The sequence below is a fragment of the Gorilla gorilla genome, chromosome 22 (genome assembly GCF_029281585.2).
Source record: "Gorilla gorilla gorilla isolate KB3781 chromosome 22, NHGRI_mGorGor1-v2.1_pri, whole genome shotgun sequence".
NCBI lineage: Eukaryota > Metazoa > Chordata > Mammalia > Primates > Hominidae > Gorilla > Gorilla gorilla.
In genome coordinates this window covers 34639460-34657514 of record NC_073246.2, presented here as the reverse complement: position 1 = coordinate 34657514, position 18055 = coordinate 34639460, and the positions used below count along the sequence as shown (strand labels likewise).

Here is an 18055-nt window from a genome sequence, read left to right as displayed (position 1 = left end):
TGGGTTTTTCCTTTTTACCCCGTCCCACTCTTTCCCATATATATTACCATTATATGTTCTTTTTTAGTTTCCTCAGTGACTTTTATATTCCATTTAAACTCAATTAACAATCTTTTGGATTGCAGACATAGTATGGGAAGGAGGTGCCAGCAGCTGAAACATCACTGTGATGAGGCTATCTTGGATTATTTTACCCTTCATATTTTCAAGAAAATAGAAACTTTGCATCTCTCATACTGCCATATTCTTACCATTTGTTTCTAGGAGAAATTCCAGATGCAGCTTTTATACATGCTGCAAGGAAAAAGCGCCAAATGGCCCGAGAATTGGGAGATTTCACTCCTCACGATAATGAGCCTGGTAAAGGCCGCCTTGTTAGAGAAGATGAGAATGATGCCAGTGATGATGAAGATGACGATGAGAAACGCCGGATAGTTTTTTCTGTGAAAGAAAAGTCACAAAGACAAAAAATTGCTGAGGAAATAGGTAACTTGATTTAATTGAATAGTAAGCCTATTGCATTGCCCTTTTTTGTTTGTTTTAAGGCAGGGTGTCATTCCATCACTTAGGCCAGAGTGCAGTGGTACAGTCATAGCTCACTGCAGTGTCTTGACTCGTGGACTCAAACAGTCACCCCTGTCTCAGCCTCTCGAGTAGCTGGGACTACAGGTGTGCGTCACCACACCTGGCTAATTTTTTTATTTTTAATTTTTTTGTAGTTACGGGGTCTCACTGTGTCTGGTGTCTTAACTCTTGGCTTCAAGAGATCCTCCTGCCTTGGCCTCCCGAAGTGCTGGGATTACAGGCATAAGCCACCATGCCTCAGCCTCCCAAAGTGCTGAGTTACAGGCATGAGCCACCACGCCTGGCCTCTAATGCTATTAAATGTGATTTGATATTATAGTCAAGTAAAAAGTATTTAGACTTATTTAATTTTATGTTAGAGGACTATTCTTGGGTACAAGTGTTTTACTGGAATTTTTAAAAACTAATATCATTGTGATAACTCATGTTCATTGAACATTTATTGTGCAGCTGGTATTGTGCTTAGCAATTTACATGCATAAATTCATATAGTTCTATATTGCTAGGAGGCATTAGATTTTTTTCCCTTTGTTGATGTCAAGTTTACAGAGATTAAGAAACACATCCGAGATTTTAACTATTACATTAATACTGCCTTTAGCTTCAAGGAATACTGTGTTTAAAACAGGCAAAGTCAGGACTACCAAATGAGAGAGGAGATCATATTAGACATTTTAGTAAGATTGAGTTAATAGTTTTGCTCAGTTCTTGTGAAATGTCAGGACAGCATCTTATACCTCTTTGCTCTTTGGGTGTTACTTACTTTTCTTTGTTGCTCATGGCTGTAGGAATTGAGGGGAGTGATGATGATGCTTTAGTAACTGGAGAACAGGATGAAGAGCTCAGCCGATGGGAACAGGAGCAGATAAGGAAAGGAATTAATATCCCTCAGGTAAGACAAAAGAATTAAACTAAAAATTAAAAGTAGATTAAAAAGCCTTTTTTATTTTGTTAAAGTAAAAAATTCCGTATTGAATCTTTGTCATTCATTTCAAGTAACAAAATCCCATGAGGAGACAGACACACACACACACACACACACACACACACACACACACACACACACACACACACACGTAGGCTTTTAGAAGAAACTGCAGTATGTTCAGCTTTTTGCAGTCAGAATGATGGAGGAATTTCCAATTTCTTAGATGAGTTTTTCTCAAAGTGGTCCTTCAGTTAGCATCAGCATTACCTGGTAGCTCATTAGAAACACAAATTACCAAATTATCAGCCCCCAGAGACCTACAGAGTCAGAAGCTTGGGGTGGTGGGGCCAGCAATCTTTGTTTAACAAGCCCTCCAGGTGATTCTGATGCACACTAAAGTTTGAGAACCATTGCTTTAAATGGAATGTTTTTGTGCGTGTAGCTTATTTTTTTGGACTTTAAGAATTACTTTGAAGAAGATGGATTTCTCAATAATACAAAAACTTAAGATCGATGAAAAATATCTTCCCAGTTATAACAATTTGTTTTATAAAAGTAAGTAATACAGTGAGAAAAATTGCATAAACGTAAACCTATTTTTGTTAATAGTGTTTTGAGGCAGAATTCGCATACATTTGGGTGAAGTTAAGAAAATGGCACAATAGAGAAAGTCTTGGACTGGATGTCAGGAGTCTTAGATACTAATCTCTGGTTGTCCATTGATTCTGTGACCATGGGCAAGGCATTTATCCTCTTTCATTGATCAAAGGTGGCCTTAAATGATTTTTGATGTTCCTTCCAACTCTGAACTCTGTTTTTCTGAAAATTATTAGAAATAAATTTAGTGATTCCACCAAGAGATAGGACATTCATTCAATCCTGCTTTTATCTAATTTTGAAGAATTCTGCAATTATTACATAATATTTGGCAAATAGGTATAATTTTTCTGTTGATTTTTTAACCCTAAAGGCATATTATTATTTTCAAAGTTTTAACTACCAGATTTCATCTATATCCCATTTCTTTTCTAGGTTCAAGCCAGTCAACCCGCAGAAGTGAATATGTACTACCAGAACACTTACCAGACAATGCCTTACGGCTCATCCTATGGCATTCCTTATAGTTATACGGCCTATGGATCATCAGATGCCAAATCTCAAAAAACAGATAATACAGTCCCTTTCAAAACTCCCAGTAATGAGATGACTCCCGTTACTATTGATTTGGTAAAGAAACAGCTTAAAGACAGGTAGGGCAGATCAACTTCTTAAAGACCTGTCCACTAGCTTTCTGTTCCCTCAGGCAACATGTAGTCTGGGGTAGCAGATGCAGAATATCAGCAAAGAAGATTCACTGGCCCAGCTTCAAAAGCTAAACAGAAGATGACTTCATACTTTGTTCTGCTACCTTCTTGGATTACTTCTGTGGAAGCCTCGAAAAATTATAAAAAATGCCACTCCATGATCTTGTTGAAGACATTTCTGAGTTTGTACCTCTTGGACTCTGAAAAAGTGTAGTCACGCTATGGGGGGAAAAGCAAAACAGTGAGATTTTGGTTAGCCCACAAAACTGCGAAATCTGTAAACTGCCATTTTTTGTTTTTTGAGAAAAAAAGCAGTACAGAGGAAAAGATGCCATTCCAAATATTTTTATGTTCTAATAGTGGAGCTAAATGCGTATTTTAATATTGCAAGAGTCCTGACAGCATAGACCTTTGGATGTAAATGTGTTATATTTATCCTTTTGTGTTCCTAAGGTTGGACTCCATGAAAGAATTGCACAAAACAAATCGACAGCAGCATGAGAAACATCTGCAAAGCCGAGTGGACTCTACCAGGGCTATTGAAAGATTAGAAGGGTCTTCTGGGGGTATTGGTGAACGGTATAAATTTTTGCAAGAAATGCGAGGGTATGTCCAAGACTTGCTTGAGTGTTTCAGTGAAAAGGTAAGAATGCAAAAATACTAATCTCTTTGAATAAGGCAAAATTAGGGAGGTCTAGATGGCCTTGTGTAGAACATTCTATAATTCTCAGTACCCACTGAACTCAACATTAGAAGTGATGAAAAGTCATGCTTCATTTTTCTTCACTTGATTAGTGGCATTATCTCTTAAGGGCAATATAATACCTTTGTTGAAAACAGAAATAAAGATAATATCTGAAAGCACATTTAAATAAGACTTTGGAAAGTCTTATTTCAGTATGGTGGTAGATTATTATTGGCCTGTGCTGAATTCTTAGAATATAAGGGACTCATCTGATAAAATTTTCTTTTCTGGTTCAGGTTTAAACTTATTTTTAAACTGTTTCTACAAGCAATTCTAAATATGCATATAAAGTTGCAAATTTTTATTAGTATTTTTTTTTTTTTTTTTTTTTTTACCCTGGATGATTACCATTGTTGCTAATAGTTTTTATCTAAGTAAGCCTATGCTTGATTTCTTTCAGAAACCATTTCATTGGATATCATTTTTTCTAAGGTTTCATTTCTCCCAAGTTTGTTTTTTTCAATAGGATAGTCAGTTGACAAAATGTTTGGCATTCTTATACCATTTATTGTTTACATTTAAAATTAGGTGCAAACAGCTAATTTCTCAAATGACCTCCTAATTGATTTTTTTTCTTTAAGATAAAAGTATTGGTTGAGGCACTGGTTTATAAGCATTTGTGGACTTTGTAGCCTTATCTTTAAAAAAAAAAAATTAAAACTGTGGTCCTTAAATATCCTGTCTGAACTTTGGATTGGAAGGCACATTTCCCTTTGTTATTGGCTATGTAGATTAGCTTAGAATCTGTAAGCATATAGTGTGGTTAAATATGTATTTCAACTTTTGTTATCTTTGTTGATTACTTGAATACCCTAAAACCAATGGCTGGGAAAAGATCATTGCCAGACTATGTCTTCCTGATGGGTCTTCCTGATGGGTCTTAATGGTTCCAGTCAGTCTGTGGCCAGATTCAGGATGAGATAACATTCACCATGTCCTCTCTGTAGGGTTTCTCATGTTTTGTCTTTATCCCCTGGTTTCTGGAGAAGCAGCTGCAGTCTGAGTTATACCACTTGTGGTGTATCAGTTGCTTAGGGTGGGGAAGAAGTATAGGCTTGTCTGTATTCCTCTGTGCCGGGAGCTGGAGTCAAGATTGGAAGTGGAACCTAAGTGTCAAGAGTTGACAGTCATGTCCTTCCTACTGGTAAAACTCTTCTGAGCCCAGTGGGCATGGTGGGAGCTGGTCTCATAACCTTTGTGACTAGAGAAAGGATCTTGTTCTTAAACTATGCTTTATGAGTTTGTCCCTGGAGAGCTGCTTCTTGAAGTATCTTGGCGCTTGCTTTGGAACTTTCTTGAGTAAATTAAGACATTCATAATTGCAAACACAACTCTAAAAAATTTGACAGTAATATGATCAGCTAGATCATACCAAAAGTAGGACAACCTAGTTTATAGTTTTTAATTGTTGAATTATTAGTGTATTTCATCTCAATTACCTTGTTCCTAGAGAAGTTTACTTCAGATTATGCTAATGTGGTTATACAGAGTCACTTAGATTTTTTGGAACAAATCTTAAACCTTATACAGTGACTACATTTTAATTAAAAGAGAGGTAGACATAGCTTCATTTAAAGATGAGTATTATATTTCATTCTAACATTTTCATGTGTATTTCATTTTATTAAGAGTACTGCTCAGCTTAGATCTTTAGAAGATAATCTTAAAAATAAAGAAAAAACAAAAAAGTACTGCTGAGTTGATAATATAAATTGTTATATTGGAGATACTTAGAAATAATTGGATACTTTGAATAATTATACTATAATAATATTTCAGAGTTAACCGTAAAAAGATAAAGATCCCTTTTTTTTTCCTCTTTGCTTGTGAAAGTTTAGGTGGTTTTTAAACAAGTTTTAAATATTTGTAAATCATTTTAACTTGCCATTGTTTTTGTTTCCCTGTAATTATCTTTCTTGGGTTCTTTGCCTTAACTTTGGCCCTAAAATAGTAATAATTGGTGAGAGTTTTGAGTTTGGAGAGGATAAAGAAATTGTCACGGTGCAGAGTCTTGAGATAAATCAATATTGTTAAGAAACTTGAATGAGAGCTGACAGTCTGTTTAGGACTTTTATTCTCAGTAGAGTTTTTCTCTGGACCTCCGGTAAAAGGCATTCCAGCTAACCTAAAGAGAAAAACTACATTGTCAGAATCTTAACTATATGTTGCAAAATTATATTCTGTATGATGCCAGCTTAGGTGGGTAGTTCCTACAGTACAGGAAGCTTAACAATCTCTAGGACTAAAAGATAAAAGAATGCCTCTTAGGCTCATTTATCTTTAGTACTTCATGGTTTAAAAAAAAAAAAATGAGGGCGTGGGGAAGTGTAAATGGCAATGTTGTGGCAGTAATTGCTAAAAAAAAAAATCAGATTATAATAAATTTTAATGATAAGAGTCTCTGGACTCAGCTATCAAGGATAATCATTGCAGATTTGGGGACATTGTTGCCCATGGTGTGGCATGTTAAAGAACAAAATAACTCCATTAGTTTGACCTTTCTGTGAACATCTGCTACTTTTGCAATGGAATCATGCAAGTATATAAAATTGCTTTTATTACAGACATCTTTGTATTCCACCTGCCTTTTTTTATTTTCCATTTGCAGTCTGTTCAGTTCAGGAAGCTGCTATAACACTTGGTGCCAGTGTTCCCAAACTCTAAATAATGTGTTTTCCATTTGCACTAACCATCAGGAAACTAGAATTTCTGGTTTCCTCAGGTATGTGTAGTGGTCATTAGTGTTATGTGAAAGTTTCATAGCATTTGATTATAACATAAGGTATTTATAAAAAGAAAGTTTTCTGTTTTAAGTTAGCTCTCATGTTCTTTTGTATTCTATATGAATCAAGTAAATGCTTTAGGGATATTAACCTGGAAAAAATTATTGACTTTGTAAGCTCACAGTTCATGTAAAGAAATTTTTATAAAATATGGAAGAATTTAAACATTTGACAGGAAGAGAACAACTTTTTAAATTTGAGATATATTGATTTCAGAGAGGTTAGTGATAGCTGGAAATTTTATTTGCCCTAGTAATTATTTTGTTTACATTAAAAAATCTGTAATAAAGCTACAAAATAGTAAACAGATTACTGTAACGTACTTGGTACATATGAGTGGCAGAGCAACTGAAATGTCCAAAATTGGAGAATTAGCAGACTCTTGTTCTTACCTACTTATAGAGCCATTGCACTTTTTTGGTACCGCACAGTGATAATGTTTTACTTTGAACTACAAAAATCGCAATGCAGATAATGCTGCTGGAAAATTAAAAATAGATATTAAAAAGACTTCTAAGTACTTAAATATTCTCTAAAGGAAAAGCTCTAAAATTGTTGACATTTCTTTACTTGTTCTATGAATACTGAAGTGTTACATTTCTTAACTAATGTTTGCTCCAATAACTAGGCACTGGACATTATAGCTCTATGCATGGATTAAAAGAAGAAGTGTCGTTTCCCAAACGTAAAACAGAATTTGCTACTTGTGTGCTGTTGGGGATTCATGATTATTCTGTCCATAGAGAGGGTACTTTTTCAGAAATCCGGAAATAGTATGGAACCCTCAAATAAATAAGCAGCTGAGGAGTTTGGTGTTACGGAGTGTGTTGTATTTTTACAGGTGCCACTGATTAATGAACTTGAATCAGCAATACATCAGCTGTACAAACAGCGAGCTTCCCGCCTTGTCCAAAGACGACAAGATGATATTAAAGATGAATCTTCGGAGTTTTCAAGCCATTCAAGTCAGTCCATCTTGAAGGTTTTTATTATTCATTAAACAACCTTGTTTACTTAGTGCAGCCTAATTGAAAATTAGAGATCTTGGAGCTTTTTTTTTTTTTAAAGAAACAATTTCCTTGCTGTTGTGTCAGGTAGATCTAAAAATGGTAACAGCATGTACTTGAATTGTGTTTAAGAAAATAGAGCTTCACAAAGGAGCTAAAAAACATGTGCTAAGATTCTGTCAGTCTTCTTATTCTTTGGGCATATTTTTTCATTCTCCTTTAGAGTATAGAAAAGACATTATCAGTATTTTATGTTAAAACCATTATCTGTTTGGCCCTAATTGGTTTTTTCCCCCATTTTCATTCAAAACACCAATACAAATAAATGCTTTTGTTGATCACAGTGAAAGAGTTTGAGTTTAGGGACTGGGACATGTTGTGGGTAGGGGGAGGGAAGCTATAACTTAACAAATGACACAACTCCAAGATAGGAGAGTTTTGAGCTTCATCCTTTGGATAAAGCAAACTTTTTGTAATTTCTTTTTAAATGTTTCTCTAGTTTGCTTTATGTACTGTGTTTTTTAGTAAGTCAGTTGGTGCTTACAATTCTTGAAATTTTGTATACAAATGGATAGAAATTGAATTTGTATTTCCATCATTATGACATGTGTTATGGAAAACCAGAATTGGAAACCTCTTGTTAAATAGTTCAGCGGAGGTCCTTTAACTGGATGTTTTAAACCGTTTAGTTCCTTTTTTTCCGTTACCCTCCATATTCTTGAGTGCGCTAATAGGAATTTTCCCAGTGTGAATTCCTTGTGGTTTCTTTTATCATTTCTTTGTTCCCTTTGTCAGCATTTCTCAAATGGAAGTATGCATCACAATTACCTGATACTTGTTTAACATACAGATTTTCTGGTTCTATCCCCAGTGATTCTTACTAGGTCTTCAGCATCCAGAAATTTGCATGTTAAACAATCTCTCCAGGTGATCAAATGCAAAGAGCTCTAATGTTATTCTTTCAGAAAGCAATGCTTTGCTATACATGGTCTCTAAGTCAGAGAGACATAGGATCCCTGAAAAAGCATCCTCCTATATATCAGATGGGTTTTGGAGAGGCATAAACAGATGGTAATACGGCCCTCATAGCTGAGGTAGTCTCAGCTATGAGCCCTATAAATGGCTATGACCTTCTGTTTTTGCCACTGAATTTTAAATTGGATTATTGACATTAGCCACCTACATGACTCATGCATCCCTCCCAGATCACTTTTGATCCAGACAGAACCAGATTTCTGGGGCAGATTACAGGTAACCATTATACTACAAAGGGAGGTAATTTTCTTTTAAGTTAGATGGTTTGTGTGAGCTGTACATTTCATCAAATACCTTTTCCCATCTGTAATTTGTTCTTGAGAATATGGAGCTATTTACTTAGAGGGGATTTGAAAGAAGAGTTGAATTATTTATATTAATTTGATTGAAAGTTGGAAAGAAATTAAAAGATACTAGGAAAGTGAAAAATACAGTCCTCGAGGGAGTATACATTAATTGCCAAAGATTTGAGGAAAATTACATGGGATGCTGGAGAATCAATTCATTTTCTGATCTGTTTTTTAAAGAAGTAAAGAATAGTCTGAAATTCATCTGTTTAGATTTATAAGCACTTATCTGCAATTACTGTGTATAATTCTTACAGAAATGGAGGAGGCTATCACTTGAGTCATGTTAGACTCACCTGTCTCCTCCAGTGCACATTTTACAAAACCTATACATGCAGTGATGTTTTAAGTATAATGATTTTTTTTTTTTTTTTTGAGACGGAGTCTTGCTTTGTTGCCCAGGCTGAAGTGCAATGGCGCAATCTCGGCTCACCGCCGCCTCCGCCTCCCGGGTTCAAGCAATTCTCTTGCCTCAGCTACACCTGGCTGATTTTTGTATTTTTTTTTAGTAGAGACGGGGTTTCACCATGTTGGTCAGGCTGGTCTCGAACTCCTGACCTCGTGATCCACCAGCCTCAGCCTCCCAAAGTGCTGGGATTACAGGCGTGAGCCACCGTGCCCAGCCGTATAATGATATTTTTAACAATATTTCTTGAAGGAAAACTCTTGAGTCTGGAATTATTTTTATAGTTTGGGATATTTTAGCTAATTCATCTGGGGTGTGTAGTGAACTCACATCTAGGGCTGGGACATCTTTCTGGTTTAGTAATTTTTCATTGTAATTGATGCACTCAGGAACATACCTCCTTCCTAATTTCAGAGCTATTTTGAAATATGAATGAAAAACTCAGTAAAAAAAAAAGTCAACTTTTAAAAATAGTAGGGTCTGGCCAGGCACGGTGGCTTTCGCCTGTAATCCCAGCACTTTGAGAGGCCGAGGCGGAGTTCAAGACCAGCCTGGCCAACATGGCAAAACCCCGTCTCTAAAAATACAAAAATTAGCCGGTGGCGGGTGCCTGTAATCCCAGCTACTCAGGAGGAGGCTGAGGCAGGAGAATCGCTTGAACCTGGGCGGCGGAGGTTGCAGTGAACTGAGATTGTGCCATTGCACTCCATTCTGGGCGACAAGAGCAAGACTCCATCTCAATAAATAGATAGATAGATAGTAAGGTCTGATAATTAGGATATTCTGAAGTAAGCGCTAAATTTTGGTTTTGTTTTTCCTGTTGCTGATTTTGGTGACACATCTCTGTTGATATCAGTAAATATCAGTTGATAAGTAAAAAAATATGCAAGTCTTAACTTGGATGTCTTTCATCTTGCATGTGCTCACCTCCCTCCCCTCTCACCCAGTTGTTTGGGTTGTTTGCCTCCCCTTACTATCATATCTTCATAGTATGGAACTAAAACGTAGAAATGAGGGAAGTATAGTGGACAGATGTTTCCCCCACCCCTTCTTCTACCTAGGCAAGAGATTAGGGGAGTCTTTTTTGATTAAAGAGAACAGGTCCAAAATAAAGACCCTGAAACACTAAAATCTGGGGATCCCCAACAAAAGAACTGGCTCAGTACCTAGTGATCCGACGGAGACACCTCTGTTAGACAGCTCCTGCCCACACACAGAGCTTCCAATCTTGCTCTTCTATATGAACAGGCAGTTAACGATGATCATAAGGACCAACCTGAGCAGCAGAACCAAAGGGACTGAGGAAACAGACAGTGCTGGTACAAGTATGCAAGTTTTCTGTAAACAGGATACTTTCAAACAGTTGGGAGCCCCAGGGAGATAATAGAAGGTATCCTACTCAACAGCAGTATATAGAATGCTGTAGAAGAGGAATATTATAAGAACAAGAACTATCTCTTGAAAACTAAAAATATGATAACTGAAATACAAATTTAAATAGGATTGGAAGCTAAAGCTAGGAAATTACCCTAGAATGTTTTTTGAGAAATGGAAAATAGGAAGACCAAAAAAATAAAATAAAACTATGCTGTGAAAGAGAAAGATTAGCATTTGAGAAGGCGGAAGTTGGTCCTGCTCAGATTCGGTTTTCAGATGCCTTGTTCTAAAAATAGTGATAGAAAACAAATTTCTACAAAGCAAAATTACAATAAATTTATTAAACTCTTGCAACAAAGCTGTTTTCTTATGTCTTCCTATGTTTTCCTGCTGTCATTCAATGTGATGCTTAAGTTCTTCCTCCTTAAAAATGTAATATATTATTTTTCCCTTTGCACAGGTAATTTAGAGTTTTAATTTATTTGGTCATCATGATAGCTATTCCTGATAGCTGTCCTGTTACTTAGACATAAAAATAGTGAGTAAGCCCAATTACATATTTGTAGGGTTGTTGAACTCTTAAAAAGAAATAACTTCTTTAATTTTTCTACTTTTTAAAATGGGAACACAGAATAATATTGAAATTTGTTCTAAACCAAAAACCTACCTGGTTTACCAGTTATTGCAGAATCTTGCCGTTGAGATTAGCAAGCAGTCTGTCGTAATGGCTTATTCTGTGCAAACTCTTTCCTCAAGATTGTTGAAAGATGGCTTTTAATTTTAACCGTTGTTGTTTTGCAGACAAAGCTCTGATGGCACCAAATCTTGATTCCTTTGGACGCGATCGGGCACTGTATCAAGAGCATGCAAAACGTCGCATTGCAGAGCGGGAGGCCAGGAGGTAATTCTCAAAACCCTTGCTCTGGCTTGTTTGGGAAGGGAGGAGTCTCTGTTATCTAGTTTGGGAACTTGATGTTTATTATTTAGGACTCGTCGTAGACAAGCCAGAGAACAAACCGGTAAGATGGCAGATCACCTTGAAGGCCTTTCCAGTGATGATGAAGAAACTTCTACAGATATTACTAATTTCAATCTGGAAAAAGGTTAGACATTTATTTGGAAATAAGACTCATCATCAGTTTAGTTTCTACTTGGGTATGGTTTTTACCATGAAATGATTTGAATCTTCATGGTCTCTGCGTTAGAACCAGACACTTCTTTTTTAATTGCAGAAATTTGCATGCCTTTTTATTAGTGAATATCATGATGAATTCTCAAAAATAGGGTTAACACCTTCTCATAGGGTGTACTTAGTATTTGCATAATAAATGTTGTTACTCTTCCAAATGGTGGAATTTTAAGTGACTGGAAATGTGTCAGGTCCTTGAGGGCAGCTCTCATTGCAGCCTGTCTGGTCTGGAAAGGTAAAGCTTGGCAGTAGAGCACTCAGCCCTGAAGGAAACTCTTGATTTGGGGAGTCATAAGTAATCTCACCTTAGAGGAATGGTTAGTACTATTATGTACCAGGCATTTTCAGAAGGATCCCAAATAAAAGTCTTCATTTCCCACCATTGGCTATAATTGTTTGGAATTATATCAATTGCACACCATTTGGAACTTAGTTGGAGAAGCTTCTTTCTCTTACTTTTTTTACAGTGAACATTTCTAAACAAAATTTGAAAGACTAGCACAGTGATCATCCACATACCTATCACTCAGATAACAATGCTTATGATTTCACCAAGTTTGCCTGGCTCTTTATACAAGGAGATGTGTGTGTTTGCTGAACCATTTGAAAGTAACTTACAGACCTCATGGCTCTTCACTCCCCAAAATTTCAGAGTGTGTTTCCTCTAAATGAGTATATTTTTCTGTATAATCACAGTATTATTATCTTTTTTCTTTTTTTAGATGCCTATTCTGATTAAGTATTTCTTTTTTTAGCACAATAAGAAAACAAATTTCTTAATATCATGTCCATATATAATTTTTCTCAATGGCATCCTGGAAAAACCCTTTTTAGGAACTATTTTTACGGGTTATTTTGTGGTTTTTGAAACCAGGATCCACCTAAGGTTCATGCTCTGCATTTGGTTATTACATTTTTAAATCTGGAATAAATGAGTAACCCTAAGTACACATTCACACACCCACCCCTATTGTTCGTTTAAGACACTAAATTTTTGAAGAGACCAGACCACTTCTCTTATAGACTGTCCTATATTCTAGACTGGTCTGTATGTTTCCTCACAGCATTGTTTAACTTGTTCCTTGATCCATTTCTTGTAAACTGGAATTTAGATCTGAAGGCTTAATTAGATTTAAGTTAAACTTTTTTTTTCTTCCCCAAGAATAATTTATACAGGATGCTGTTTCATACTGCCTAAAAGCACATGACAAATGTTAGACTGTCCCCACTATTAGCAATGTTAAGATTGATCTTGCAGTAAAGGTTCTCAGAACTTTATCTCTCCATTGTAAAGATTTCCTTTTCCCAAGTAATCTGGGACATCATAAGAGTATCTTATTCTTGGTTGGGCACAGTGGCTCACGCCTGTAATCCCAGCACTTTGGGAGGCCGAGGCAGGCGGACCACTTGAAGTCAGGAATTCGAGACCAGCCTGGCTCACATGATGAAACTCCATCTCTACTAAAAATACAAAAATTAGTTGGGCATGGTGGCGCATACCTGTAATCCCAGCTACTCAGGAGGCTGAGGCAGGAGAATCACTTGAACCTGGGAGGCAGAGGTTGCAGTGAGCTGAGATCGCACCACTTCACTCCAGCCTCGGTGACAGAGTGAGAATCTGTCTCAAAAAAAAAAAAAAATCTTATTCGCAAATAACTTTTCACTTAAAGTTCCTAGCATCCATTAGGCTGATAGTTGGCTATGTCAGTTATTATAATCACCAACAGAGTTTGAATGAAGCAATGTGATTAGTGACTGATTACGATGCACAGCTGTTAATCTGTGCAGTGATTTGTGAACTAAAAAGCTAGCGGCACAATTACTTATGGCTAATATACCATAGTAACTGAAATTTGAACCGTCTTGTTTGGGAACAGGTTTTATTTAGCCAAACTGTGGTAGAAAAACTGTATATACTGGAACTGCAAAACAAGGACTGGCTGCACTTTAGTTTACATAATAGACAAATTGAAACTTCAATTTATTTTTTTCTTCTAAATTGTGACTAACAATTGGCCCTTTGTTAATGAGCGTATCTTCTGATACTGAAGCTACAAAGAAAACACTGCAATATTGGACTGTTTTTTTCCTACTTCATACTAATGTATGGTTCTCTGTGGGGTTTTGTTGTTTTTAGATCGAATTTCAAAAGAATCCGGCAAAGTTTTTGAAGATGTCCTTGAAAGTTTCTATTCAATTGACTGTATTAAATCACAGTTTGAAGCATGGCGTTCAAAATACTACACATCCTACAAAGATGCTTACATTGGCCTTTGTTTGCCAAAATTATTCAACCCCCTCATACGACTTCAGCTCCTCACTTGGACTCCTCTTGAGGTGAGTGGCTTCTGTCACTATTAGAAAGTGTTATAATTTGATATCTGGGTAATTTTAATCTCAAAGCTAGAGATGTAAGCTTAAGCAAAATATTTTGCAGGGGTGATAGGGCATAGGCTATAATTGATACAGATTATATCTGGTTATAATCTTATGATCTTTCCTTTTAAGTTTCACATCTTCCCAGCAGAGCTATGTGTTTTTTTGTTGTTGTTTTTTTTTTTTTCAGTTTACATATAATCCTTTTTTCAGCCAGCTAAAATTATATGTAGTAACACTGGGATATGAACATGAATAGTAAGAACTTGGTCCTTTGATCCTAGAGGAACTCAGAACCAAATGGGAAAGCACAATGAGGCAGGTGTGAAATGAGGACATGACCCAAGTCAGTTGTCATGGTGAGAAAAATTGATAGGCCAGGCATGGTGGCTCATGCTTGTAATCCCAACAGTTTGGGAGGCCAAGGCGGGAGGATTGTTTGAGCTCAGGAGTTCAAGACCAGCCTGGGCAACATAGCAAGACCTTGTCTCTACTTAAAAAAAAAAAAAAAATTAGCTGTGGTGGCATGTGCTTATACTCATAGCTACTTCGGGGGCTGAGGCAGGATTGCTTGAGCCCGGGAGATCAAGGCTGTAATGAGCTATGATTGTGCCACTGCACTGCAGCCTGGGTGATAGAACAAGACCTGTCACAAGAAAAAAAAAAAGATAAGGAGGTGGAATCAAGAGGACCTATTGGTCTGTCATATAAGGGAGGGGGCTAGAATTGACTCTGGAGGTCTAGTGGTGATGTTTACAATGTGGTTTTAGAAGTTACCAACATGGGTGAAGCTGTAGACACGGTTGAGATTGGCTAGGTTGAATTTGTGAACTATAAGGAAAAGGGAGCTGAGGTTGATGCCATGGAAACACAACTGAAAAAAATGTGAGCTCTGAGAAGCATTCAGCTCACAGCTCCTATTTCCTGTGTGCTCTTGGCCAGACCTTCTGAAGTTTTGCTGTGTGCATGAGTGTCTTGGTAGATAGCAAAGGCCCAAGACTGTATTTTGGAGTTATTTTTCTGTGTCCCCCACTCCTCTGCCCCACAGTTTCCAGCTGTGTCAGCCTTCCTGAGCTCCACCCTCTGTCTCCTCCACTCAGCAAAACTGCTCTACTGTCCTGAACTAGCATCTCACCTCATTTGATTCCTTTCTTTCAAGGGTCATAGTCTTGTGCTGCCTATGGTCCATTGTGTTTTGTCCAGTTCTTTTTTATTTTCTTCAACTTTTAAGTTCCAGGGTACATGTGCAGATTTGTTACATAGGTAAACATGGGCCATGGTGGTTTACACCACAGATCAACCCATCACCTTGGTATGAAGCCTAGCATCCAGTAGCTGTTGATGCTCTCCCTCCCCCAAGTCCCCACCCCCACCCCCCAACAGGCCTCAGTGTGTGTTTTTCCCCAGTATGTGTCCATATATTCTCATTGTTCAGCTCCCACTTGCGAGAACATGTGGTGTTTGGGTTTCTGTTCCTGCGTTAGTTTGCTGAGGATAATGGCTTCTAGCTCCGTCCTTGTCCTTGCAAAGGACATGACCTCGTTCCTTTTTATGGCTGCATAGTATTCCATGGTGTATATGTATAGCATTTTCTTTATCCAGTCTATAATTGATGGGCATTTGGGTTGATTCCATGTCTTTGCTATTGTGAATAGTGCTGCAGTGAACATACATATGCATGTAGCTTTATAATAGAGTGATTTATATTTCTGTAGGTATATACCCAGTAATGGGATTGCTGGGTCAAATGGTATTTCTGCCTCTAGATCTTTGAGGAATTGGCACACTGTCTTCCACAATGGTTGAACTAATTTACACTTCCACCAATAGTGTAAAAGTGTTCCTTTTTCTCTGAAACCTTACCAGCATCTTTTGTTTCTGGACTTTTAAATAATTCCCATTCTGATTGGCATGGGATGGTATCTCATTGTGGTTTTGATTTGCATTTCTCCAGTGATCGGTGATGTTGAGCTTTTTTTCATGTTTGTTGGCTACATGAATGTCTTCTTTTGAGAAGTATCTGTTCATGTCCTTTTCCCACTTTTAATGGGGTTGTTTTTTTCTTATAAAGTTTCCTGTAGACTCTCGATATTAGACCTTTGTCAGATGGATAGATTGCAAAAATTTTCTCCCATTCTGTAGGTTGTCTGTTCACTCTGATAAGTTTCTTTTGCTGCGTAGAAGCTCTTTAGTTGAATTAGATACCATTTGTCAATTTTTGCTTTTGTTGCAGTTGCTTTTGGTGTTTTTGTCGTGAAATCTTTGCCCATGCTGATGTCTTGAATGGTATTTCCTAGATTTTCTTCTAGGATTTTTATAGTTTTGGGGTTTACATTTAAGTCTTTAATCCATCTTGACTTAAGTTTTGTATATGGTGTAAGGAAGGAGCCCAGTTTCAATTTTCTGTATATGGCTAGCCAGTTCTCCCAACACCATTTATTAAACAGGGAATCTTTTCCCCATTGCTTGTTCGTGTCAGGTTTGTCGGAGATCAGATGGTTGTAGGTGTGCGGTCTTATTGCTGAGTTCTCTATTCTGTTCCATTGGTCTATGTGTCTGTTTTTGTATCAGTACCATGCTGTTTTGGTTACTGTGGCCTTATAGTTTGAAGTCTGGTAGCATGATATCTCCAGCTGTCCAGTTTTTAGTTGTTTGCAACCAAAGGTTAAATCCAGTTATTGTTTCTCTTATCATAGCTGGAAGCAGAAATAGCCACTATTTTAGTATTTGGGTAACCTTTTAAATGTCTTTTAGGCAAAATGTCGTGACTTTGAGAATATGCTGTGGTTTGAATCTTTGCTGTTTTATGGTTGTGAAGAACGAGAGCAAGAAAAAGATGATGTAGATGTTGCCCTACTACCTACCATTGTGGAAAAGGTGATTCTTCCTAAACTAACAGGTAAATCTCCTGTTCTCTGAATTGAGCATTCAGACACACTGGCTTTCTCAAATCTATTTTTATGAGTTTATAATTCAGAGCATGTTTCCTTATAGAAATTACATGAGAAATAATAGTTACCACCTGGCCCAGAGATGGCTAGAGGGCAGAGGGGTTCTTTTCCTGGGACTTGAAGACCACTTTAGGGTGGGCCTGTAGTTGAGTGCAGTAATTGCTTCATAGGTGAGGTTTAGAAATTCAAAGACTGACTGAAGCAAAATTATACAGAGTTTGAGGGAGGAGGATATGCATTTATGTGGGGAGCAATTAAAATGCTTTCATAAGTTCCTCAAAAAAGATTAGGAATCATTGATACAGGAATCTATTTTAAATACTAGAAATGTTAGTTTGAAATTCTTGATGCCAAGACAACATTTCTACAGAAATCCTCTTTTTTCCTAATCTTTATTTTCCCTGAGTACCAGAAATAAGAATAATCTATCCTCTCTCCACATCCCTATCCCTCCAAATTCCCACAGTTAATAGGACAAAGAAGACTAAAGCTTATATTGTAGAAAAAGAGGAAAAATAAATTAGGATTGGCATTAATAGAGGTCTGCTTGACAAAAAATTAAAGGTACAATTGGCTTCTGTGTCTCAATCCTCTTTTTTTCTTAATAGTGATAGCTGAAAATATGTGGGACCCTTTTTCTACAACACAGACTTCAAGAATGGTGGGAATTACACTAAAATTAATCAATGGATATCCTTCAGTAGTGAATGCAGAAAATAAAAATACACAGGTAATTTAGTATCTTTTGAAGCCTTTTTTTTTTTTTTTTTTTCCTCTTTCTATTGAATATGAGCAAGCATTGAGAGAATGAGTGGTTATCCTAAACCAGTCAGAAATCTGGTTCTCCCACTTGGGCCATCAGGGCCATTAAAGCCTGAAATACACAAAATTTGAGATGTTAGGGGTTTTTTTTTTTCCTTTTTTTTATACCTAGTCCCGCAGAGAGATGTTAGTTTTCAGTTTAAAAAAATCAATATGGAAGGAAGATGTCATCATTTTAAATAGCCTTTCATTATGATTTC

General features: G+C 36.9%; 1 protein-coding gene across 2 annotated transcripts in view; it reads left to right on the top strand.

Moving 5' to 3' along the window:
* PAXBP1 (PAX3 and PAX7 binding protein 1) overlaps nt 1–18055 on the top strand; it is a 37919-nt gene that overhangs the window by 9267 nt on the left and 10597 nt on the right. For both annotated transcript variants that reach the window (XM_004062701.4, XM_004062703.4), the window contains exons 4-13: nt 265–486; nt 1374–1477; nt 2546–2763; nt 3271–3460; nt 7187–7310; nt 11319–11418; nt 11505–11620; nt 13844–14043; nt 16837–16981; nt 17642–17763. In XM_004062701.4, the coding sequence (XP_004062749.2) occupies nt 265–486; nt 1374–1477; nt 2546–2763; nt 3271–3460; nt 7187–7310; nt 11319–11418; nt 11505–11620; nt 13844–14043; nt 16837–16981; nt 17642–17763 (1541 nt within the window). The remainder of the gene's footprint in view (nt 1–264; nt 487–1373; nt 1478–2545; nt 2764–3270; nt 3461–7186; nt 7311–11318; nt 11419–11504; nt 11621–13843; nt 14044–16836; nt 16982–17641; nt 17764–18055) is intronic.